Source organism: Macaca thibetana, chromosome 12 (genome assembly GCF_024542745.1).
Source record: "Macaca thibetana thibetana isolate TM-01 chromosome 12, ASM2454274v1, whole genome shotgun sequence".
NCBI lineage: Eukaryota > Metazoa > Chordata > Mammalia > Primates > Cercopithecidae > Macaca > Macaca thibetana.
In genome coordinates, this window is record NC_065589.1 from 78,344,556 (window position 1) to 78,371,857 (window position 27,302).

Here is a 27,302-nt window from a genome sequence, read left to right on the forward strand (position 1 = left end):
GTGTTAAGAATTTTCTGAGACTGGTGTTCTCAGAACAACATTTAGATTTAGTATTCACACTAGTGGTCACTAATAGAACTGTGTCAGATAGTGAAAGAATATCTAAATTTTCCTGTAAAGGAGACTTTGTGCTTTTGTTCAGAAAAAAATCATAAGGCTAACAATTGTTAAGATGAGAAAGGAGGCTTGTCCACTATGTAACCCGAGTGACTAGTCTTTCTACATTGATTGTATGTGAACATAAAGCCTACTGTGTACAAAGAACACTCTGCTAGGCATTCTGGGAGAAGCAGAGGAAATAAGAGACTCGGCCCTAACCTTAAGGATTGTATTTGTGTTGAGTAGAAAATGTTGGCCTGTTGAAGGATTTATAAGTTATCAAAACAATGCATTAGTAAGTATCAGGCAAGACAGGAGAAATGGAAAAGTTTAAGTCCTTAAAAAAAATTACAAAACAGGGAATGATATAATTTATATGGAGGGATGACTTCTTGGAATAAATTTTGATCTATGTCTTTGAGGGAGATGATGAACCTAGCTAGGCAATGAGTTATCCCAAGGGGACACAGCACAGTAGTGTGAGATACAGGGAAAGATGAAAGGACAGTGCAAGTTGTATTTTGTGTGAGGCAGGAGATGGGTTGGATTAAAAAAGTATTTGTGAGACTTGATATTCAAAAGGCATCTACCTTATTGCTTTTTTTTTCTCTCTGTATAAAGCCACTGGGGGTAGATAGACACTGAGATGGTCAGAGAGAAGTTAGGCATGCCACTGCCCTCAAGGAACCTCCCTTCTAAATAATATAGAATGCATTCACATTGGAGACAGTAGCTGAAGTTTGAATAAACTGGTGTATGATAAAGAATAAAGTGGTAGTATTGAAAGGACAGGTAGGGTTTCAATCTGTAAAATGAGATGAAATAATACCTACTTTGCAGGGCTGTTAGAATAAAATGAAATAACATATGCAAAGTGCTTAACACTTAATGGGCAATTGATATGTGTTTGTCATCTTTCCTTCCTTCCCCACCTCTCAATTCTGAGGTAACTTGTACTATAAAAAGGAGAGATCCTTGAAAGATGCACAGAAGTGAAATTTTCAGAAGAGATGAGACTGGCCTTGGGCCTTCATTGTGGGGCTTAATGAACTGATGAATATTATGAACAAAGAGGTGGAAATACAGAACATGCTTTTGGGAGCTTTGTTGAAGCTGAGTGGGAGAAGAGATTTGAAGGTTGGACTTGAAACCTAGAGGTTGGATGGTACTTTTGTATTAGGTTGGTGCAAATGTAATTGCTGTTGTTGCCATTACTTTTTTTTTTTGCACCGATTTAATAGCTTCTTTTGCGCCCAGATTCCACCTTGTATATTATAATAACTGGTGGTTTATGTGTCACCCTGCATCAGCTCTTTTCGGTAAATCATGAGTTGATTAACTTTGAATTCTCCATAATAAACAGCACGGCACTTTACACATAGTAAGGTCTTCAATGCATATTTATAAAGCAGGTTAATAAAACAAACAAATGCTGGGAACGTCAGAAACAATGACTGTATGAATGTGACATTTTATGCTAATGTTGTATCAAGCTATGTATTTAATAATAAAATGTGGAAACACATGTTGTGGAGTGGAATTCTCCCTGGCTTAGTGGCTATGGACTTTGTGAACTTGAACAAGTTCTTTTGCAGTATGTGTTTAAACCCGAGACCATTTCTTAGCTGCCTGCTCTTCTGGCCTTAATTTCCTCATCTGTTCAATAGCTAGTACCTTATAGAGTTGTGAGCATTAAGTGAAAACTAGCTCAGTGCCTGGCACATAATGGGTGCTCACATGAATATTATTAATAACCACAATAATAGTTATTTTTATTTTTCCTAATTGAAATATTGATATGAAAATACCTTAAGTGACATTTACTCTTGTTCTATCCAATTATCGAACAAAATTCTGAATAATATATAGTGCTATTCTGTAATACTATATTGTTGACTCTGTTGTGTTGAAAACATCTTGTAATGTTAAAGTTTCGTTTTTGGAGATAAAAGACCAATTCTCTGAAGTGGGAGTTTAAGGAGTGTTTTGTTAGTGTCTGCCTTGGGCTCTTCCAGGCCTTCTACAAACTTGATTTCCTTTGATCCTCACAGCAGTTCTGAAAGTGTTGGTCATAGTTTTTTATCCTCATTTTGCAGCTGAAGAAAATTAAGGCTCAGGTGACAAGGTTAGTGAGTGGCAAAGTCATTTATAATAATTAATGAGAAAAAAGAATAGGCTGAAGTTAAATTTGGAATCAGTGTCTGAAATAACTAGGAAGTAAGATAAAGCACAGTCAATGTGAGCACCTGCAAAGGATTACAGAAACATGAGATTCCACCTGTCTTAAGTATGCAGTGTGCTATCTTGTTCAGTCTGCTGAGTATGAAAAGTATCGGTAAGCCTCATTTTTCAAAGACGGTTGCCTTTTTGATAATAGTCACAAAATGCCAAATTTTGCTCTTCATCATTTTCTCTGACAATTTAGAAACTTAGTTTTCCAGTGTTCTGAAGGGATGACCTGTCACACACACGTAAGCAGCTAGTCATCTAGTAAGTGTTTTTTGTTGTTGTTGTTGTTTTTTTGAGACAGAGTCTCACTCTGTCACCCAGGCTGGAGTGCAGTGGTGCGATCTTGGCTCACTGCAAGCTCCGCCTCCAGGGTTCACACCATTCTCCTGCTTAAGCTTCCCGAGTAGCTGGGACTACAGGCACCCGCCACCACGCCTAGCTTGTTTTTTTTTTTTTTTTTTTTGTATTTTTAGTAGAGATGGGGTTTCACTGTGTTAGCCAGGATGGTCTCGATCTCCTGACCTCGTGATCCGCCCATCTCGGCCTCCCAAAGTGCTGGGATTACAGGCATGAGCCACCGCGCCCGGCTTATTAAATGTTTTTAAGCAAGGGCATGTATATATTGCACTGTAATCTGTACAGGACCTGGATACTGTTTTGACTTGAAGCATTCATTTTATAAATAGTTCTAACAGGCTCTATGGTGTGATACAAAACAGCATTTCTAACTTCCCCATCATCTAGACTTCAAACCTCAGAGTAAACTTTGAGACCTTGACCCTGTGTTCACATCAGTTTTCAAGTTCTGCATATTCTTCCCCTCTATTCACTTTTCAAAGCAAATGCCCTTTCCTCCTTGAAGCCTGCTCTTCACCTCTACTGTGCAGTTGCTTCTACCTCGGTGCACTCTTGATGCTTAGCATTTAATCACTATTAGTCTTAGCTTACTACTGAATGGGATATTTTAACTTAAAAATTAATATCCCTATTCCACTATGAGACAGTGACCTTAACTGTCTTAACAATAGTGTGTTCCTACTGCCTGATACAGGGCTTGGCAAATAGTACTTCGCTTGATAATTTAGTGAAATGAATTGCTTTCATTATGATGGAACCCCAATAAAATTTATGAGACCAGAGATAACACTTTTTTTTTTTTTTTTTTTTTTTTTTTTTGAGATGGAGTCTTGCCCTGTTGCCCAGGCTGGAGTGCAGTGGCGCCATCTCGGCTCACTGCAAGCTCCGCCTCCCGAGTTCAAGCAATTCTCCTGCCTCAGCCTCTGAGTAGCTGGGACTACCGGCACGTGCCACCACGCCCGGCTAATTTTTTGTGTTTTTAGTAGAGGTGGGGTTTTGCAGTGTTAGTCAGGATGCAGAGATAACACTTTGTAATATTTGAAGGCTGAATTGAGAAAAGGTAGATAAGGCCAAATATTATGGATGATATTCTTGGAATTGTTAGTTACCATGGTCTTTGTTATTGTTGGCTTGCTGAAAAGTAGCTCAAGGTTACAACAGAATCTTTTGCTTCACAAATGCTAACCCCCCATCACTGTGTTAGTCGATATTTTCATTTTCTTTCCTGGTAATTTTCTTTTAAAAGATTATGATAAACCTAACTGGATAAGGATCAAATTAATTAATTCTTCCAAACTAGATCTGTGACTTTTTATATTCAGCACATTACCGCCACTCCCAACTACCATTCTGAGGGAGTTTTGGTTTTGAAATCCAAAGCAGGGAACCTTGGAGTTGTAATGTCTCTTTTTTTCTTTTGAGGAGTATGAGCTCACCATGCATATTAAACACACTTATGTGTAAAGCAGTAAAGTGAACCCTGCCTAGTAGCAGTCAAGATAATGCAATGGAAAGTTTGTGTCTGTGTTGCTGAGAATCTTGCGTTTTGCATCGTTACTACAACAATCACATTGTAATCTAGAAATTACGAGTTCTTCTCCTGCTGAAGGCAGTGGGTCAGGATTGAAGAGCATTGAGCAATTCAGTAAAGCTTGTTCAGATGTCAGTCCAGAAGAGATTTTACAATTGTAAAAGCTCAGATTAGTTTTAACATTGCAATCCTTTTTGTCATTTTTGCGTGTTTCTTTCATTTTTTATTTAGACTTCATTGAAATTTTTTTGTTAGTTATAGATATTTTCCGTTGTAAACCTCCTCCAGCCTCCCTCCCCTAGAAACATTAGAATAAAATTTTCAGTTTTTATGAGAAGAAATGCAAAATGGTCATTAAAATTTTGAGAAAGCTTTGGCAGTGGTTATTTTTTAAATGCTTTTAATGGAATGAAATGTGCTACATCACACACATTTGTGCTTTTTTAAAACATAAGTATTCGAGATTGATATATTGTAGTTTAATTCCCTCTTTGTATTTAACACTATTATTTAAGTTTATTGTTAAAATAATATTTAACAGCATGTGATATCAAGGATAGCTGGAAGGTTTATAATACAAAAATTTTAGTGTTTAGGAAATGAGAGATATTAACATATATTAAAACTATTTTATTAAAATATAGAAATTAACACTTTGTGCCAATTCTAACCTCAGGATTATTTTTTGTGCCTCGGGTATGTTCCAATTGATCTCTTCATCAATTTTATGAATAGCATAAGTAAATTTAGTTCATTAATGTATTTATATACTTTAAATAGACCAATGTAAACAGCTTCTTATCTGCCATATGTTGAAATGCTTTAGTAAAGACATAACTGCCTGGTCAACAAAGATGGCATTGAATTGCACTGTTTTGGAAAAAAAGTTGAGCGAACTAGATGCCTGTTAATCTGGTTCTTTAAATATCATAAACAAAAGTATCAGAATGTGTTTCCAAGGACAAAGGCGGGGTTTTCCGGGCTTTGATTGGTTGCTGCCTTGTCCTGTCCCACGGCCATCCTTAATTGGCTTTGGGTAGATTGGAATCACATAAGCAGGGTGACATTTATTACTTTCCTAGTTGTTTCATTGCACTGAGCCCTGAGATTCCCGTAAAAGATTTCTTTTATTTTGTCCATGACCTACAAGAGAGGATCATTCTAAGAAGAGCAGGCATGAGTTTGAGTGCAAGAAGAGTCACTCTGCCTGCAATAACGCCAATAATTCTACAGAAAAGGGTATGTGACTTCTTTTTCCTTTTTTTTCTTTAATTTTTCTTGCTGCTTTTTTTCCCCTGTTACTGTGTGTTTATTAACACATAGGAAGCTTTACTTACATACCCTTGAAAGAGCCTGTAATTCATTAAAGTTGTAGGTAAAATTAAAGGACATATTATTGGAATTGAACTAGGAAAAGTAATACTGCGCTAGAACATCACTATAGTTAAAGACTTTCATCTAAAAGAAGTTTGATCTCGATTTCAGGTCATTGGGATTTAGAGACTGTATTGAAACTTTTTCTTTTTTGTCTTTCTACTGTAACTTCAAGCCTCTTTGTTTTAAGTTCAGTAGGAAATCTGCTATTATGTTTTATATTTGTTCACTAAGGAATAGTTTCTTTGTTTCACCATAATTCATAATATATCAATCTCTTCATTGTTGAATAGACTATACAATTATTTTACTGTTTAAACATGTGTTACCAGTTTATTCTCAAGTTTCTACCCATTTCTATTGAGCTTCTGCGTATTTGCTTAAGAAAAACTTTCCATTAAATTCCCCTGTTAAAGGGCTTTCTGTTAATTATTAATGCAGTCAATCCTGTGTATGAAAATATTTTATTTATTAGTTTTTTGTAAAGATTATTTTTATGTCTCATTTACGGCATTGCATTTTACAAGGTTGTATGTGCAACCATGTCATGGAGCCGTAGTAAACTTCTCTTGTAAATCTCCAAAATAAGAACATTGCGTTGGACTTCTCAAAGAATCAAATCTGTCTCACTGTGAAGGAAAGCACTAAAACTCAGTTTTGGCAATATGCTTTCCAAATGGTTTTGGTGACACTAGAAACCGTAGTGTTTATTTTTGAACTCAACTTTTAATAGTTAACTTTTAACTATCAGTGCATTCCATTAAGTCAAAGGTCATATTGCAATTTATTTGAAAAATGGCAAATCTAACAAAGTGGCTATATTTTTTAAAAAGGAAGTGTCTCTTTACTATTTTTAATTTTTAGATTTTCAGCTTATTTTCTTATCCAGTCAACCATTTATTTACTGAGAATATTTTATTTGGCATTGGAACAGCTATATGATAATTTTGCCAACATGAGTTCTTTATCTTTCTTGAGGCCTTTTGCTAATTGTAAGCAAATTTAATTAAAAATATTTTGCTTTGGGCTTTAACTTTTATTTTGAATTGCACTTAGCAGTGCATTAATAATGACAATATAGGTTTGTGGACTCACCGAGGATGCGAAAAGGCATATTAACATTTATCAAGTCTATGTTCTCATGTTTGAGTTCTTCTTTATCCAGTTAATACTGCAGTTTACATTGACTAAGAAACTTCTATCATATGGTTTGTTTTTGAAGACATGTTGGTATGATGGAAAGTGTACTATTCGGACTCTCCATTTACTAGCCCTGTGACTTTGGGCAAATCCAGCAAACTCTTGGAGTCCTTACTTCCTCATCTGTATGACAAACTGAGGAGTTTTCAGTAGATAATATCTTCAGTCTTATTTGTGTCTATAATTCTGTGAACCAAATATTTTATATTTTCATGGTTATAGTAAAGTATGTAAATTATTTTTATTATTTTAGAGAGATTATAAAACATTAGGAAAGAATGCTATAATGTTCAAGGAGTTTGAGCAATTAGTCTAGGAGAAATTGATTATGGCAAAACTTGGATAGAAAAATAACTTTGAGCACTATCTGATAAGTAGGAAAACAAGATTATTCTGGAAAGCTGTGGTTATTATTGGTATTACATCTGAGCTGCCAATGGTCACATCATTGTGATTTATCATGATATTTTAATAATAAGCTTCTTGTCAAGTTTCTATTATAATATTTATAAAAGTCAAAATTCCCTAGACTCAAATCTATGCTATTTTTTTCAATGAGTGCACATATTTAGGTGTTTATATAATTCAGCACACCGTTATTTGCTTCTCCTGATATTTTAACTCCCAAAAGACCTATTTTTGTCTATTTGATTGTTCTGAAAATCTTACTATCTTTTATTTTAGGAGTCGGGTATTTTCTGATTTAAAAATCATCCATCTGCTCTGGTCACACCATGATTAATTTTTTCTTCCAATATAAGAAGTTATTTCATACTTGTAATTAACTTATTTTCCATATATGCCATAATTTTAAATGATCTTATAAATCAGCACAAGCATTTCTCAGAGAATTTGGGGAGCAACTTCTCATTTTCCCATGAAGGCAGGTGCTTTTTCTACAGGTTTGGGGTAAAGTTTGCTCATCCTGAATGAGTGGCCCTTGACAAATAATTTATCAAATGGAATCCTAATCATTTAAAAGGCTGAGAGCATTTCTGAAAATGCTCCATAGCAATAGGGAGTAATTTTCGTATCATCTAGTGTGTCTGATCCAAGTGGCTGTAAGAGTCTCTGGTAGTGATTAGGAACTTGAATTTTAAACGTGGCCCTTCATGTGGTATAGATCTATTTTGTAGCAGAGAAAGTATGCCTTGATCTTTGAGAAAAAAAGGTATTTTGGTAGATTCTCTATCAAGTAAATTGGAAAGAAAATTTTCACTTCCAAATTCTATTAGGATCTGATTTCTCTGATTTAAGTGAATTAAGGTTCTGGTGAAGAAGGCTTCCTCATGTGCCTCAGAAACAATCACATCCTCAGCAAACCTTGTGAATGAGTATGTTACCGCATCGCATTTTTCTCAGATCAGCACTAGGTTGTAGCTTTTTATTTTTTCAAATGAGAAGACTGAGTCTCTTGGGTGTTGAGTGACTTATGCAAGGTCACCCAGAAGGTCAGTGGCAGAGCTAGAAATAGAATCTAGATCTTGTGACTTCCAGTATGCTTCTCCTAGATACGTGTTACCTCCTGAAATTAATATGGTAATGAAATTGCCTTATGGTGGGTATAATTGCCATTCAAGTCTGGAATTAGCTTAGGCAAATCCTTTCATCTTCCTCTGCACCTCCACCAACTCCCTTATGCTCTAGCATAGAAAACATTTTATTCAGAAAGCAATTGTAAGCAGCCAAGTGTGTATGTGTGTGAGTGTGTGATAGAAAGTTTATACCTGGAACTCCAGATTGGCACATTACATAAAGAAAACATTTTAAGGTCTCAGAGAGTTAACATAAGGCTCAAGTATTGTAAAGTACAAACTAAGTATAATATAAAATTCACATTCTTTTATAGAAACATTACCAGATCAGAAAACCTTATGTCCATATCCTGATTCGCTGGGTTAGGCATATTTCATGTCTCTATCAGGTTAATATTTTTTGTTTGTTTGATTATTTTTTTGTTTTTTGAGATTGAGTCTCGCTCTGTCACCCAGGCTGGAGTGCAGTGGCGCCATCTTGGCTCACTGCACCCTCTATCTCCTGGATTCAAGCGATTCTCCTGCCTCAGCCTCCTGAGTAGCTGGGACTACAGGCGTGTGCCACCACACCTAAATTTTTGTATTTTTAGTAGAGAAGGGGCTTCGCCATGTTGGCCAGGATGGTCTCCATCTCCTGACCTTGTGATCTGCCTACCTCGGCCTCCCCAAGTGCTGGGATTACAAGTGTGAGCCACCGCGCCCAGCCAACATTGTTTTTAAGTTATGTTTGCAAGCATTTTTGCATTCTTCATCCATGCTACAATTACAGGAGATGTTCATAAGCACACAAGATCCTGAAGTATCTTCTGGAATCTCAGAGGAAAAAAAGGGATACTTTTAATGATATATATTTTTTAAGATTCAAATTCTTTTGAAAATTGTAAATTCATGAGTGTAATATGGAACAATGCCATTTATGAGAAGATCTAATTCCCCATTCATATAAGAGAATAGTTCATGTTATAGTCATTTCTTTCCTCATACAATTAGAGTCATTGCTATGATTTTCTAAAAGTGATTTAGTGGAGGAAAGAACACATATCATCACATCACTATTTTTCCCAGAATCTTTTAAACATGTACAAAATCAGTCCAAACTTCCTTAGCATTTGCCGTGCTCCAGGGCCTGCCTGGCCCTCAGCCTGCCCAGCTTCCCTTGAAGCCTTCACTGCAGCATGTCGTTTGCCTCCTTGTGCTTCAAACAGCTTTTTTTTTTTTTTTAGTGTGGATTTATTGTTTTATTTATTTATTTATTTATTTATTATTATACTTTAAGTTCTAGGGTACATGTGCATAACGTGCAGGTTTGTTACATATGTATACTTGTGCCATGTTGGTGTGCCGCACCCATCAACTCGTCAGCACCCATCAACTCGTCATTTACATCAGGTATAACTCCCAATGCAATCCCTCCCCCCTGCCTCCTCCCCATGATAGGCCCCAGTGTGTGATGTTCACTTGGACTCGGGAAGAGGAACATCAAACAGCTTTTAACATCTGTATCTCTGCACTTCTGCTGCCAGGATTGTGCTCTGCAGCCTATAGACAACTCCAGGCTCGTTTGCTTTCCCAAATGCTGTGTATTGTCTAAGTGTCAGCTCAGGCTGTAGTCTCATCCTAAAGAAGACTCTTTTGCTTCACATTTACTTTCATGGTGCCTTGATTTAGTATCAGTGGACACACCTTTGTCACTCATTAGTCAATTCCACCACTACAGCCCTGTAACATCAATTTTATTATTACTTCATATGGCTGTCCATAGGTGTGTACAATATGACTTTCAATTGCTCTATCTTGTTTATTTTTGTATATCTTGGACCACCATTTGGTTTCTAAAAGTTGTCTTTTGATTTTTGGTCTTACAACTAGATCTTAGTATTTTAAGGGAAGAAATTTTTAAATAAAATGTTTTGTCAGTTATGGGCAGAATGTAATTTCATGTAACCAAAAAACACAAAGGACTGTGGATTAAGGAGGAAAAGAGATTTATTTTTCTTTCACTTTACAAGGATCAGTCCAAAGCTAATGTTGCAGCCCCACAATGTCCTCAGGCAACTGACCTCCTTCTTGCTATTATTTCTTCTCTAGTGTGGGTCCTTTTTCCTTTTATGGAAAGATAAATGTAAATTTCCAGTCGTCCTGTTTACAGTCTTTGCACAGAGAATGTGAAGGACCAAGAACAGGCTCATGAGTTTTATACCAGTTAACATGCCATTGTGGAGTAACCAGGAGTTTCTGCTTACGTCTTATTGGCCAACTCTGGATACAAGGAAAGTCAGGAAATGCGGGCCTGGAGTGTAGCACACTGCCCTCCTCACCAGAATCGGGATTCATCAGGAAGGAAGAGAGGAAGCGTGGATATTGGTGGGTAACTCGCCAGCTCCTCTACAAGTGCCTTGGACATACTAGACATTTAGTAAATATTTGTCTGGGATTTTTATTATTCTGGTGCCAGATATGAAATGTGGCTATGCTTTTTAAGCAAATAATATTCTATTACTTGGATAGGGATTGTAGGTATGGTAATAAGTGGGGAGGGAGCAGATTTCCTGAGCAGAAGTAGTAGTGGAAGGCCATGGATGGTGGTCTAAGTTTAGATGGTGGACTTGCTTGGAAGGTGGTAGTGGGCATTGTTACTGCTTTTTTTTTTTTTTTTTTGAGACGGAGTCTCGCTCTGTCGCCCAGGCTGGAGTGCAGTGGCGCAATCTCGGCTCAACGCAAGCTCCGCCTCCCGGGTTTACGCCATTCTCCAGCCTCAGCCTCCCGAGTAGCTGGGACTACAGGCGCCCGCCACTGCGCCCGGCTAATTTTTTTTTTTTCTATTTTTAGTAGAGACGGGGTTTCACCATGGTCTCGATCTCCTGACCTTGTGATCCGCCCGCCTCGGCCTTCCAAAGTGCTGGGATTACAGGCGTGAGCCACCGCGCCCGGCCTGTTACTGCTTTTTATCCGGAGTTCTCGTTCTTGCTAAACCTTGATATTTCTCCTGCCCTTTTTACTTTTGTACAGAGTAACTTAGTTGTACACTCAACCAGGAAGGGGGTCACACAGATGAATGGTATTCACATTTTCATAAAATGTTTCTTTTCCTGAACAGTGAGTTTTTAGGAAGTGTGATGTAGCAGATTATTTGTATGCTTTAGAGACGGGAAGCCCAGAGTTTGAGCTCAGCTTTATCACTCACCAGTGCCCTGGCTTTTGGAGCATTCTTTCCAAACTCTCTGAGAATCAGTTTCTCTGTCTTGGGGATGAGGATGCTTCCTCGCAGTACAGTTTTGAGGATTCAACAGGATAAATATTTAGAAGCATTTCGCACACAGTAGAAGTCTAACGAACATGAATTTCCCTTTTTCCCCACCTGTGAAATGGCATGTTTTACTAGTTTCATAAAGAGTTTAAATTTCCCTATGACTGAGAATTTAAATTTTATGTGCCCTATTCTCCTAAAGTGGTTATCCAAAGATTTCATAGTAGAAAATGAGTCAAACAAAAAATGTTTTTTCTTCATAGATTGCAGGCAGGGAGAGAAAGACAATATATCTTTCAAATGCTTGCTCCCACAGTTTTCCTTTCTGTAACTTTAGAAGGACTCTAATTTGAATTAAAAAAAATGAATCCAACTATATATGCTGATGCATACTTTGTTAAAATCTTTGGGAACATAGATTTAAATACAAGATAGGTGGTTAATTACTCCTCCTTTCAATGTCCTAGGGAGTATTAGACAGGGACTTCTGGGTTGTATATTTGAAAGGGATAAAAGTAGGTCTAGTATTAAGACGTTGTTTCAGTAGGCAAGTGGTGTTACTATTAATAGAATCTTAGCTGTATGATGGTGAGAACTTGTTACTTTGGGTCCTCATTGGACCTCAATGCGCAGCACATAGAAGGCACAAAGTTGGTATCTAATTACCAATTAGTTGGATAGAAAAATTTGTGTAAAGGCAAGATTGAGCTCTTTAGATACTGACCTACTCTTTCCTTCCTAATATTTGTCTCTCTGTTGCTTTTCCTTCATTTTGGCCAAGTTTCTCATCTTTTGGGATGAAAAGCTATCATACTCAGGCCTTTTCATTACCTTTATCTAGCTCCAACTTGCTGCAGTGGGCAGTTTGGTGTACCCTTCACACAGAGTATTGCCCTTCACACAGCACAATAAAAAATAGCAGCTACGACATGTTCAGCTTTTATTACACATTCACTTAAACCCTCATAAGAACCCTAAATGCTTGGTGGCCAGACCCATTTTTGGATGAGGAAAATTGGCTTGGAGAGTTAAGTGTCTTTGCCAAAGCACCTCGCTCATCAATGACAGAGGCGGGACTGAGGTCCAGGCCTCTGCTCCACCTAGCACAGGAGGCTGCCTCTCAGAATTGCCTGGGCACGTGCACTCCGTAGCCACTTATCACCGTGTAGCTGCCGTCATTTGTCCTTTCACCTGTAGTCTTTTCATGGGACGAATCTCACCTTTTCTGCCAATCTGCCATTTGCTCTCCTGGTTGTTTTTTCTTGCTGTGCACTCAGTTTTGCCTCAAAGACATAGTGATTCAACCATCAGTTCAGAGTTTCTTAGAATTCAACAGGACGGTAGGGTCTCTTGGGACTTATTCAGAAATGCCTTATTTTGCTTTCAAAAATTTATAATAATAATTGCTAACATTAGTTGAGTGCTATCAGTTTGCCAGCATTTTGCCCATTTTACAGTATGAGGAATCTAAAACTCATGACTAATGCTAAGTTTGGGGTCTAAGATGTGATCACAGCAGATTCCAGGGTCCCCTGTCCACTGTGAGCTCCTGGGCTGAACCTTCCTGAGTACAGGTGCCGGGCAGCATGATTTTGCGCACTGTAATGCGTAGTCCACATTTGGCAGTGAAGGCTGATTAAAAATAGCTGGGCTAATGAACGGTCTCAGACTATTGCTTGGGGCGGTCTGTAGGGCTGGCTTCCCTGGCTGTGCCCCAGAACTCTAAGCCAAATATTGAAAATAATAATCTCTTTTTGGCAGAAAAAAAAGAAGCAAGACTTTTGGTAATTTCAGATTCTAAACCCCTAGAAAGGATAAAGATTTTCTACCCCTGTAGGATATTAAAAATGCTTGCCATTATGAGAATTCTCAAAGAGGAATTCAAAATTTGTTTTGGCAAGAACAGCATTGTCAGAAAGCCTCCTAATCAGACATGCATATTTGAACGTATACATTCAGGCTTTGTTTGGGAAAATACCAGGAATTATTATTTTGCAGTTTCAAAACTGAAATTTGCTTGGGTAGTTTTATCAATATTTGAAGAAAAAATTTGATATTAGTGTTTGAAATCCTGGCAAGAAGTTCAAGTTCGAGTTCCAAGAAAGGTTCCTAGTGGGGTGACACATACGTATATATGTATACTTATGCCCCCACAATTCTTCTTATTAATGTTTAATATGTAGAAATCGTTTATCTTAAAAATTCAAATATTTAATAATTCTAAAAAAATAGATATTAACTTTGTCACAAGCTTGTGATTATATCAAACAGAAACTCCATAGGTTTAACAAGGTTGCAGTTTTCGAAACATGGTCTTGTCTCTGTTTGCACAACCTGAGAAATAAAGACTCCCTCTGCTGGCTATTTCAGTATTTGCAATTATTCTAGCGAGAAGCTGTGAAAAGTGAAAAAACAAAACAAAACAAAGGAAAACAGCCTTTTTTGACACTCAAAAAGCAAGGTGCTTTGGGATATATGTATGTATACATCTATTTATGCTCTAGTGTTTATTTTTCTAATACTTTTATCCAAGATGTCATGTAGAAGCAGCAGCTTAAAGCAGCCTAAATACTGGGCGAACAGAATGGAAAGAATACAGCATCAGGTGGGAGCCAGAAATGGGGATCTGTGGCTGGCTCGGCCAGTGACAATTTGGAGGTCTCTGAGCAGGTCGTGACTCCAGCTTCAGCTTTGTCATTTGTGAAATGGGAGGATTTAGTAGATGTTCTCCAGGAACCCTTCTAACCTTTAGTATTTTATGATTCTAACAGTATAGATTCCATTTCTTTTACAAGACTATACATGCTCTATACATGTCTTTCACTGATATAAAATAAATATTCATGACTATACATGCTCCATACATGTCTTTCACTGATATAAAATAAATATTCAGAAAAATGTAAGCTAGTACAACCACCATGGAAAACAGTATGGAGATTCCTTAAAAAACTAAAAGTAGAACTACCATTTGACCCAGCAATCCCACTTCTGGGTATCTACCCAGAGGAAAAGAAGTTGTTATACAAAAAGATACTTGCACATTCATGTTTATAGCAGCACAATCCGCAATGGCAAAATCGTGTAACCAACCCAAATGCCCATCAATCAACAGGTGGATAAACAAACTGGTACATTTATATGATGGAATACTACTCAGCCATAAAAAGGAATGAACTAATGGCATTTGCAGCAACCTGAATGAGATTGGAGACTATTATTCTAAGTGAAGTAACTTGGGAATAAAAAATCAAGCATTGTATGTTCTCACTAATATGTAGAAGCTAAGCTATGAAGATGCAAAGGCATAAGAATGATACAATGGACTTTGGGGACTTGGGGGGAAGAGAGGGAGCAGGTGAGGGATAAAAGACCACAAATGGTGCAGTATATGCTGCTCAGGTGATGGGTGCACCAAAATCTCACAAATCACCACTAAGGAACTTACTGATGTAACCAAATACCACCTGTACCCCAATAACTCATGGAAAAATAAAATAAAATAAGAAAAGTAAATAAATATTTAGAAAAATGAAGGAAAAGTAAAATTACAAAGTGGGTATAAATCTGTTGTTCTCAGTGTTGTTACTGCATGGGAATGTTAGGATCTAGAAAGTTTGTACATTATTATAAGTTTATGAAATAATACCCCCAAAATGTCCAGGAAGGTTGAGCATAGCATATTTTATTGATTGTTTGGCACTTTAAGTTGTAAGAAGCATCATTATTTTATATACTTCCAATAAAACTGTAACATGCCATTAAGGGTAAGTTACATCCAGGTTTCAGAGAAGTTAAATGTGAAAAAAATGTGCTTTTGAAAATCAATGAAATAAGGTAGTTCCTAAAAGGGCCTCAGTTGATGCCAGACAACTCAATAATTGCAATAAAGTCCGATGTGTCTTGGGCTCTAGTAAACAGTATCTTTCTTCTCCTCACATTTTCCCTTTCTTCTAAACACTTATTCCACCCCTCCCCTACTTGTTCTTCTTTCTCACTGTGGGAACCAATTTTTAACTTTTTCACTTAGACATGTCTTATGGCTGTCCAGGGAATAAACTATTGCTTAAAAACTGAAATGAGATACTGAAATAAGATTGTGTCCAACAGAAGCATGGCCAGTGGTGCTCTGCTTTAAATATGAATTAGCATTAGCATTTGCAGAAGTTTTCTCGTTTCCGAGATGAATTAGCGCTGGCATCTTAGCAGGAATTGCATGAGTATTAAAAACACTGAAACTTCAGAGAACACAGCTTTGATGAAATCATCGGAAACTTTAGTGTGGGATTTGTGATTTGAACCTCTCTTTATTATTCATATTGGATTTAGGTCTTAAAATAACATGTCCGTGTGTGTGTGTCTGTATGTGATAGCTTAGGATATTTTCTAACTTAGTTGTTAATGTTTGCCTTCTTTTGTAATGAAATTGGAGCAGTTTCTTTTGCCCTTTTTTCCTGCCACATAACAGAGCAAACTGAAAGGGCTTGAATTTCTCTCTTTGTCAAATGGAACCCCCACTTGAGTTGGAGTCCTTCTTTCTGCCTCGTAGGAAGAAAGGAGGCCCAAAGAAAGAGTACTCTTCATGGCTCTTGGCCTGAGACAAGGAGAGCAGAAAAGGTAAATAATAGAGTAGGAGGATAAATGTGAATGGAGGGGCTTTAAGGAGGTGTCCTGAGTCTCTTCTTGCTTGCAGGCTTTTTTTTCTCTTGGTTGGAAGCCTAGATGCCGCATGCTGCTGCAGTGTCACTGCCCCAGGCTATCTAGTGTGACAGTGCTAACTTCCCTTCTGTGCCAAGTGTAGGGCATTTCCAGTAGTGAGACCACACTGGGCCTCTTTAGCCTGTTGCTGGATGGAAAATTAACGCATCATTAAACCCCATCAGGCCGGACACGGTGGCTCACGCCTGTAATGCCAGCACTTTGGGAGGCCTAGGCGGGTGGATGACAAGGTCAGGAGATCGGGACCATCCTGGCTGACATGGTGAAACCCTGTCTCTACTAAAAATACAAAAAAATTAGCCGGGCATGGTGGCGGGTTCCTGTAGTCCCAGCTACTTGGGAGGCTGAGGCAGGAGAATGGCGTGAACCTGGAAGGCGGCGGAGCTTGCAGTGAGCAGAGATCGCGCCACTGCACTCCAGCCTGGGTGACAGAGCGAGACTCTGTCTGAGAAAAAAACAAAAAACAAAACAAAACAAAACAAAAAAACCCAAAAAACCTCTTCTATGCATTTTGAATTCATATGCAGGACTCCTGGAAGCTCTCTGTGGATCCCCAGGAACACAGATTCTCTAATTCTGAATCTCTTTATCCAGGCATGACCCTAAAATTTACTGCAGAAATGTAATATCATGCAAATCTATAGCAGGACTGAGTTTTTACAGAGGTGGTGTGGAGATGATCCATCTTGCGACCTTAATGATAAGAGCCGTACCTCAAAGACTGTGAAAGGACAGAAAGAGCCTTGGTCAGGAGTGACTTGATGGAACTGCCTCACCAAACCCTGAGCTGCCTGCCCTGGCTTTGAATGTGAGAAGGAGATCAGCCTCAATTTGGCTAGCCCATTGTAGGTAGGAGTGACTTTCTGTAATTGTAGCTGAATCCTTTCCTAAGTGATTAAGTCACCATGTGGTTATTTATCCTGATTCTCTTACCACTTTGTAATCATATTCTTATAAAACTGTCATTTTTATTATTAAATAACATTTAATTTTTAAGAATTATTTCTACATAGCCAACTTTTTAAAAAGCTACCCATCACTTGTGTATCTTTAAAAGTATTTCCTATTGTGGTGGCCCCTGGCTAGTTTGCACTGATGGAAACCAGTGTCCCACAGTACCGGGAGAAGGCACCCCCTCCTCAGGCTGCCGGGCACCCATACTTCCTCCCTGTCCTCATAACTTAGCCCTTCTGATCTGCATTTAGTGTGGTCTGGTTACTGTTTCCTGAGCATTTTTTCTCCTTTCTTCCTCAGTGTGTTTGCTCATGTTTGTCCCACACAGGTGTTTTCTTACCTTCTTTCCTTATTCTTTCAGAATCCCAGACATAACGTGGCTCTCAGCAGTCACCTAAGCCACCTTTGTTCAGTCCATAAGTTTCATGAAAATTTGCCTGAATTTTCTCTTTGGTTCACGTGTGTCTTTTCTCCCATAGAGGTTTTCAAACTCCGTGAGGTTTCAACACTACCGTTTTGGAATTCACTAATATTGTCTCACGCAGGGCTGTGCATGATGTTTTCATTCATTACTGAAGGAACTGTTTTGATTGTCGCTGTGTGTCCCACATTGTGCTCACTGCTGGGGATATAAAGAGGAGAAAACAGTGGTCCCTGATGTCATACATCATTCTCATGGTGAAGGGCAATGCGTAGTGATTATAGTTGCACACATGCATGCATGCAAAAAGGGCCTGGACCTAAGCTGGAGGTCTTTGGAAGCTTCCTCCCAGAAATAATGGTTTATCCTAAGATATGAGGGAGCAGAAAAAGTAGAGGGTAAGGAAACCATGTTCTAAGCACAAGCAGTAGCATGTGCAGGGGCCCTGTGTTGAGAAGGAGCATGACTTTTTCAAGAAGCAGAAAAAAATGTAGGATTGGAGTCAGAGGACAGAATTGTAGGGAATAAAGTTGAAAGGGGGTACAGGGATGTGGGATAAACCTGTTTGTGTCAATCAATTCTTATAATTCTGATATTGGTGACAGTATCTGTTTTAAGTAATGTCTTATAACTAGTTTAACACGTACTGTTCATGCTCAAGGAAAATGTGTTTCTGACTATCCCTCACAAGTGGAGAGGATCGGAGGCTTTTCTTGCAACATGATTTCTCAAAACTATATGCTTGTAAATATTTGACAGTTAGCAAAATAATACAGGATAGCAATAAGAAAGCAGTAGAGATTCTTGAGCTGTTAGGGTCTTTAGGAACAGTCTTTGTTTTTAAAATGCAAAATTTTAAAAACACAATTAAAGATTTGGAATAAGTAGTAATGACTACATTGCTTCCCATTCTTTTCATTTCAAGGGAACTACTGAGTTGCTTAATTCAAGATATCTAAAAATGTCTCTTGTTATCTTAGGACACTGTGTTTCTTATTTAGAAGAATGTAAAAATTCAGGGCTACTCTGACCCTGACATAAAAATATTTTGCATGACTCAAGTACATTGCTTATCTATTAAAAATAATAAAGAAAAAATATTGAAACATTGTAAGTTATTTTATAATTTTACTGTGGTTAGATGAGAAACTTTCAAAGAGCTGTAGAAATAAGCTTAGCTTTAGGACATAGTTCAGAGCAGATTCCTGTGAGCCTTGTTTCTTATTTTTATTTTGTATTAACTATATGTTAACTATACATATATAATTAATAGATATAATACATAAATTAATGAATTTATATTTCTGTTTAAAAAAGATATATGTCTCATCATGCTAAGGCCATATTTAAATGTGATATTTAAAATAAATTTAAAATTTAAAATAAATATCATGTTTAAATTATTTTAAATCAATGACTAATTAATTAATAGTAATTTAGTTGGGTTTAACTATTGAATTTGTATTTTCCTAAAATAGAAACTTTGACACAGAAGATAACCATAGATAACTATGCCCAAATATCTTTTTCTTTCACTTTTGCTCTTTCAGTTTTTTCTTTCTCTTGCTTCATTGTATGGATTCTTACTCATGGTTTTATACTTAATCCATGCTCATTATTTTACCTGCCGAATGAGGATTCCTCTTTCTCTCTCTTTGAAGAAACAAAGGATAAGCGAGGCAAACCTATGGCATAATTAATGACTTCTCAGTCATGACAGATCCAAAGCCCTCTTTTGCTCTGTGACATTCTCAAATGACCAGTTGACAATGCCAAGTTCATTTCAAATATTCTAGAATGAATTCACATTGAAAAGGATCTGGCTATCCCATGCCATCCCATTCCTTGAAGTCAGCAAGGAGGAGGCAAAAGGCTGACTGCTTAGCCTTTGCTCACTTTTTTCCTTAGTTAGAGCTTTCCAAATATGTTCTTAGAATTTCAGGTGATGCAGAGAAATACTAAGTATGTTTTGGGGGCAAGGTAATACATACTGACTTGACTTTATTTTATTTATTTATTTATTTTTAGTTTCATTTTAAATATTTTGTCTCTTTTAGTCTAGAGGCTTTAAAGGCCTCAAACTTTTTTTTCTGAAAAGTTACCATTTCTTCTTGTACTTTAACATTGTTGTGTCTAGTATTCTAAAAATGGGTTGTGTTAGTTTAATCTCTTTCTTCCACTTACTTTTTATGAAGAGCAGTCTAGGGGAGGAGTTGATGTGTAAAGTGTATAAACATGCCTTGATAGAATGTCAGCCAAAACAGAGATTTGCTTCACCCACATTCCAGCATGTCTTTGCAAGAGCTGCAGTGACTACGTATTAAATTTGCATTGCTAGGTACCATGTGCTCCTAGGGCAGTTTTTGAAGCTGTAAACTACTCCAAAGGCCAAGGTTGTTGTGATTGTCAGGATTAGAGTGACACAGAAGGGCTTTCCAACACAGGCAGTGTGTACACTCTTGGCCTTCCTTGGATGCTCTATCTGTTTATGCTGGTGGGTTGTTGTAGATAAACCTTATCAGTGCCATGTTTCTCTTGCTAGTCAACTTTCAATCCTTGGATGGAACAAAATTTCTTCTTATTCTTCTTTAGGGTCCAGGAAGAATTTCTTCCTGTTGGCATCCAATTTCAAATGATCTTGTAGATAAATTGATATAAATAATATACTGCTCACTCTAAAGCAAGCTGGGAATTTGGGCCACTGCGCTGGAAATGTATAATAGCCCTTTATTAAAGAAATGTATAATATCCCTTTATTAAATAGCATGATTATATAATGTTTAATTTTTTTTTACCTTTTAGTATGTATAAGAAATAGAATACTAATATTTTGCTTCAGTGGTTCTTAAGAACAGCTCTGCTATTTGTTTTTTACATGATCACAAAAGTCTTTAACTTTAACTTAGTTTTAACTCATATAGTCATGCAGTTTTTGTGATGAGTTGAATTCTTCTTAAATAGGAAGGTTTAGTGTAGTAATTCTTTGGGCAAGAGGCATGTTCAACTCTACTAGAGAATTAAGTCTTCACTTGTCTTTTCCTTTTTCATACATATATATATATATACACACACACACACACACACACACGTATATATTCTTTATTGAGTCAGAGTATTGCTCTTATTGCCCAGGCTGGAGTGCAGTGGCGCGATCTTGGCTCACCACAACCTCCACCTCCCGGCTTCAAGCGATTCTCCTGCCTCAGCCTCCTGAGTAGCTGGGATTACAGGCATGTGCCACCACTCCCGGCTAATTTTGTATTTTTAGTAGAAATGGGGTTTCTCCATGTTGGTCAGGCTGGTCTCGAACTCCTGACCTCAGGTGATCCTCCCACCTTGGCCTCCCAAAGTGCTGGGATTACAGGTGTGAGCCACCACACCTGACCCTTTCACTTATTTTAAGGAGGAACAAATAGAAATATAATGAGACTTTTTAACAAAGGCATCCCATTCATAGTTTAAGGAATTTTCATAAATACAGAATATATCTAAGAGATGACAGAGATTTACTGCTGTGGAATATCAACCTAAATATAATTTCATTATTCATAGATGAATGTGTATTTTGGATAAGTGTGAGCATTAAATAGGATTTTTAAAAAATAAGGGCTTGAAATGGATTTCAAACAAAAATATTAAGTTTTTCTCTCAGCCGGTTTTATTCATTCTAACAATGAAATATATGCAGTTATTCCAGAAACTCAAATTGGCCTAAGCCCCTCTAAGTTTGTGCATCTCACTTCTTGTCAACTTATGTCTAAATTTGCAGTGACATAATCTGAAGAAAATAGTGGCATATCCTGATTATTTAGTCACCTTTCTCATTTTATCCAAATTTACCTCTTGCTCTTTTCTAGCCCTTTTCTAAAAAAATTAGTTTAGCCTTCAGAATGTCTCTAGTTTTTCATTTTCTTAGCTTCTCTGAAATAAGAGATAGAACATGCAAAATAAGAGGCGTACATCTGTTGCCCCAGGTCAGGAGAGTTTACTGTAGGAAAACATGTGGGGGTAGTCAGGAGGTGCAGATAACGTTTTCGGCAACCCCTAGATCATTCTTCAGTCCCCTCATTTCCTGGCATGGAATGTGCAGCAGGGAACAGAAACAGACGACAGAGAAAGCAAGAGGGAGGGGAGAGAGGTGTAGGATGCTTTTTAACAAACAGATCTCTTGGGAACTAAGAGTGAGAACTCACTCAATCCCATGAGGATGGCACCAGGACATTGTGAGGAATCTGCCCCCATGACCCAAACACCTCCTGCTAAGCTCCACCTCCAACACTGGGGATTACATTTCAACGTGAGATCTGGAGAAGACAAATATCCAAACTAGATCACTCTCCTAGCAAAAACTCTTTTAAGAAAAGTCTCTGTTTATTCATAATTTATCATTGTATTACAGGAACCTACCCCAGGGTGATACATGACTCTGTTAGCCAGGCTGGAGTGCAGTGGCACAATCCTGGCTCACTGCAACCTCCACCTCCCAGGTTCAAGTGATTCTTGTGCCTCAGCCTCCCAAGTAACTGGAATTACAGGCATGTGCCACCATGCCCAGCTAATTTTTTATATTTTTAGTGGAGATGGGATTTTGCCATGTTGGCCAGGCTGGTCTTGAACTCCTGACCTCATGTGATCTGCCTGCCTAAACCTCCCAAAGCATTGAGATTACAGACGTGAGCCACTGTGCCCCGTTATAATATAGATAAGAGATGCATAGATTTTTCAGAGACCAAAGTGGTGGGGAAGTAATATAAATAGTTATTGAATGACCTTTAGTTTAGACAATGAAGATAATGGAAGTTGTTGGACAAAGTAGCTTTGACACATAAACAAGTCTTGGATAGGTAACATTCATTCAATGTATAAGACAATTAAATGTAGAAGACACTGTATAAGGAATTATAACTGACTAATGTTTACTGATTTACTAGAATGATATTTTAATAAAATATTTTAATAAGTCTACCTATGGATTGGGAAAAAGTATTTGCAAACCATATGTAATTATAAGGGTTAATATCCAAAATTTATGAATAACTTAGACAACTCAATATCAGAAAAACAAATAACCCAATTAAAAATTAGCAAAGGACTGAGTGCGGTGGCTCCTACCTGTAACCCCAGCACTTTGGGAGGCTGAGGCAGGCAGATCACCTGAGGTCAAGTGATTGAGACCAGCCTGACCAACATGGTGAAAGCCCGTTTCTACTAAAAAAAAAAAAAAAAATACAAAATTAGCCGGGCGTGGTGGCGCATGCGTGTAATCCCAGCTACTCAGGAGGCTGAGAGAGGAGAATCATTTGAACCTGGGAGGTGGAGGCTTGCAGTGAGCCAAAATTGCGCCATTGAGCTCCAGTCTGGGCAACATGAGTGAAAGAATTAAACTCCTTCTAAAAAAATTTAAAAAATAAAGCAGCAAAGGGCCTGAATAGACATTTTTCCGAAGAAGACATAAAAATGGCTAACAGGTATGTGAAAAGGTGGTCAACATCACCAATCATCAGGTAAATGCAAATCAAAACCATTATGAGATATCACTTCATACCCATTAGGATGGCTGTTATCAAAAAGACAAGAGGTAACAAGTATTGGTGAAAGGATAGAAAAAGGAGAACTCTAGTACACTGCTGGTGAGAATGTGCATTGGTACAGTCATTCTGAAAAACAGTATGGATATTTGTAAAGAAATTAAAAATAGAACTGCCATATATGACACAGCAGTCCCTCTCGGATATATACCCAAAGGAGTTTAAGTCAGCATGTCACAGAGATGCCTGCACTCCCATGTTCATTGCAGCATTATTCACAATAGCTAAGATATGGAAACAACTTAAGTACCATGTCCCATTAATGGGTGTATATTTGAGCTTATATATGTAATTTATTGTATATTTGCATTACACACACATGCAGATACACACAAGGGAATACTATTCAGCCTTAAAAAATAATATGCTGCCATTTGCTACAACATGGATGAACCCGGAGGACATTATGCTTAGTGAAATAAGTCCTTTTTTCTTTTCTAGCAGAAAGAAAAATATTGCATGATCTCAGATGTGTAGTCTAAAAATAAATCAAATATGCAGAGATAGAGAACAAAACAGTGGTTACCAAGGGCAGTGGTGGGGTGGAGGGAAATGAGATGTAGATCTAGGATACAAAGTAGCAGATGTGTGGGATGAACACATCTAGAGCTCTAATGTACAGCATGAGAACTATAATTCATAATAATGTATTGACTTTGGAATTTTGAGAAATGAGTAGATTTTAGCTGCTCTTGCCACACTTGCAAGAAAATGGGTAACTATGTGAGGTGATAGACATGTTAATTTGTTTTACTATGTAACCAGTTTGCTATTTATTTATATATATATATATCTCATAACATCATGTTGTATACTTTAAATATACACAATAAAATTTTTTAAAAACACAAACAGGAATATTTAAGCTCTTTTTCTTGTTTCTACCTACACAGGTGATTAAAGTGTACAGTGAAGATGAAACCAGTAGGGCTTTAGATGTACCCAGTGACATAACGGCTCGAGATGTTTGTCAGCTGTTGATCCTGAAGAATCATTACATTGATGACCACAGCTGGACCCTTTTTGAGCACCTGCCTCACATAGGTGTAGGTAAGGATACAGAGTTATTGTCTCACATCATTGCTTTTCTATTTCTCGTTCAGCTCCCTCTTGAACACCAATAATTCTTAGATTTGGTCTTTTGAGGTAATTTTCTATATCTTACAGGTGATCTCAGTTCCTTTTCATTCTTTTTTCTTTTTTTCCTTCTGATCATGTATTTCAGATAGCCAACTCATTGATGTTTTCCTCTGCTTGATCCATTCTGCTGTTGAGAGCCTCTAATGAATTTTTCAGATCAGAGAATGTATTTCTCAGGTTCACAATTTGTTGTAATTTCAAAAAAAATCAATCTCGTTGTTAAATTTATCTTATAAATATCTGAATTGATTTTATCAATTTTATCCTGGCAATCACTGAATTTCCTTAAAGGTGCTATTTTAAATTCTTGGTCAGAGCTCACATATTGCTGTCTTGCTAGGGTCATTTACTGGTTCCTTGTGTCTGTTTGGAGAGATCGTGGTTCCCTGTTTGCTGCTGTTTTTGTGGATGCGTGTCTATATCTTTGCACTGAAGGATTAGTTATTTGTTCGAGCCGCCTTTGCCTGGTTTCTTTTGTTTTTTTATTGGATATATTCCTTAGAGGTTTTTACCGATAGGTCATTGCCTTCTTTTTGGCTCTAGATGGCGCCTTAAGCCTAGGTTTGCCTTGGCTCTAGTAAAGGTCAGAGCACTGCACTTTCCAAATGGGAGAGGTTCCCAAAGGGGATATCCCAACACTGTGGAACAGCTGGCTAGGGGCCCATGGCCAGGGGACCTGTGGGATGAACCTCCTGCCGTGTGGTGCTGCTGAACAGCCACTCTGATTTGGTGTCTCCTTTGGCTGGGTTGCAGAGCAGAGTTTCTGGGGCTGGGAATGGTCGTCTTGCCTCCTTTTTTTTTTTGTCTCTGCCTGTCCTCAGGGATATTTCTCCCATCAGGCAATCACAATGCTTCCTGTGATTAAGACAGAGACAGATCTCCTGCCAGGGAACCCAAGATGGTGGGGTAGGAGGTTGTCCACCTAAATCTCACTCTTTCTGGTGTAAACACTGTGAGTTGGGGGAAAGTTTTTCACAAGCTTGTGGGAGGGGCATCGTGGTGGATACTGAAGTTTGGTTCTCTTACCGTCTGGAGTTTTTCTTCACTTTTCTGTTGCCCATGGAACTGTCTCATCTTCATATTTGAGTTCTGGGATACTTCTGGGGAAAATCTCAATGCTGTTTATTTGGTTTTGGTTTTCTGTTGGGGAGAATGAAGCCAGTGGCTTCTTTGCCAGTATTTTTCAGAAAGTCCTGCTTTTCTGTTTATTTTAGTATAGATCCTATGGTGAAGATTTTCTTCAGAGGTACAAAAATAGAAAAGAATTATGAATAGTCATTTCTTTATTCTTTTTATTTTTTGTTATTTGTAGTCACAAGAGAAAGAAAGTAGCACAAAGTGGAAACAAGGATAGAAATTTTTATAATTTACACACCCCGCTACATTTAAAGAATGATCTATGGGAATTTCAGCGCTAAAACAGATCCAATTGATGGAAGAATACATTTCATAATAATTTTTATTAGCACAATGCAAAGTGTTTGAGATGTTTAAAAAAAAAAAAAAAAAAAAAAGCTGTCATTTGGACCACGATTTGAGTCAATTGTAGCACAGACAGGTACAAGTATCCATAGCAGTGGTTCTCTTTATGGGAGTGTAGACCCTAAACTTTTCTTGAAGAAATAAGTAAGTCCTTCACATTTTAAAGACATAAACACAAGGAGTAGCCTTTTAAAAATGTTTTATTTGGAAATGCATCTCTATTATGAAGTATGAAGGGTTTTAAAAAATTCTTTTAATATGTTGTAAAGAATTTGTTCTACTAGAGTAAGACAGGATTTGGCAACAGTTTTGTCCCCTGATTTTTTATTTTTATAGATTTGTTTTCAAAACATGTTTACATATCAGTAGATGAGACAGGAAGGAGTTTGTTATGGCGATGCCATTTGATTCTTTGAACTCTTCATTAGTTTCCTGTGGTTGCTGTTCCAAATTACCACAAACTCAGCTTCAAGCAACAGAAATTTATTCTCACACTTTTGGAGTCCAGAAGACTGAAATCCATATCACTGGGTTGAAATCAAGGTGTTGTCGGGGATGTGTGTCCCCTGGAAGCCCTAATTTCTTGCCTCTTCCAGCCCTGGTGGCTGCCAGCATTTGTTGGCTTGTGGCTGCATCACCTAATCTCTGCCACTGTGGTCTCATTGCTTTCTGCTCTTCTGTCTGTATCAAGTCTCTCTCTTTCTTATAAAGGCGGTAACATTTCGGGCCCACCCAGATAATTCAGGATGATCTCCATTTCAAGATCCTTAATTTAATACTGTCTGCAAAATTTTTTTTTCCATGTGACATTCACAGGTTCTAGGAATTAAGATGTGGTTTTCTTTTGGGGGCTATAGTTCAGCCTGCCACAAACTTCGTTGCATTATATGTTTAACAACTTTTAGTAAGAAATCATCAAAATCATTTTAAATAATTTATCAGTGACTGTTCCATTAATTGCTTCAATTTGTTCAGACTTGTGAAAGAATTTTGTACATAGTCATTGGAATCATTTACTTTCTAGCATAGCTGCCAATATATAAAGTCATCCCCTTGTTTGATGCATTCGAGTTTATGCCTCAGAGCAATGTGCCAATGTAAGGTTCTGTTCAAATGAACAGCCTTTCTCTTATGAAATGGAATTAAAAATGATTTTGGCAGGAAAGGTGTGTTCTTAGAAGGATTCATTTTTTAAAGATCTGGGAAGTGGTTTTTCTGAACACTACCTGCATTCCCTGAACTACTTAGAAAATGTTTGTACTTCTGATTTGACAACGGGTGTCCTGGGACATGCCAGAACCTCATGAAGGGGACAGAGTGAGGCCTGTGGAGAGGAAGCTAGAATTGTTCCGCAGTCTCTTCGGTTGATAGCTGATAAGCTACAATAGTGCAACTGATTTTGACAGCTCAGCCTAGATAGTTATCA

The 27,302-nt window shown here is 37.7% G+C and overlaps 1 protein-coding gene across 3 annotated transcripts in view; it reads left to right on the forward strand.

Moving 5' to 3' along the window:
* The window catches only part of GRB14 (growth factor receptor bound protein 14), a 129,024-nt gene that overhangs the window by 48,735 nt on the left and 52,987 nt on the right, over positions 1-27,302 (forward strand). For 2 of the 3 annotated variants that reach the window (XM_050752926.1, XM_050752927.1), the window contains exon 3: positions 24,148-24,304. In XM_050752926.1, coding sequence (XP_050608883.1) covers positions 24,148-24,304 — 157 coding nt within the window. Of the gene's footprint in view, positions 1-5,230; positions 5,456-24,147; positions 24,305-27,302 lie in introns of those variants that run through there. The other variant, XM_050752928.1, reaches the window with a different exon arrangement.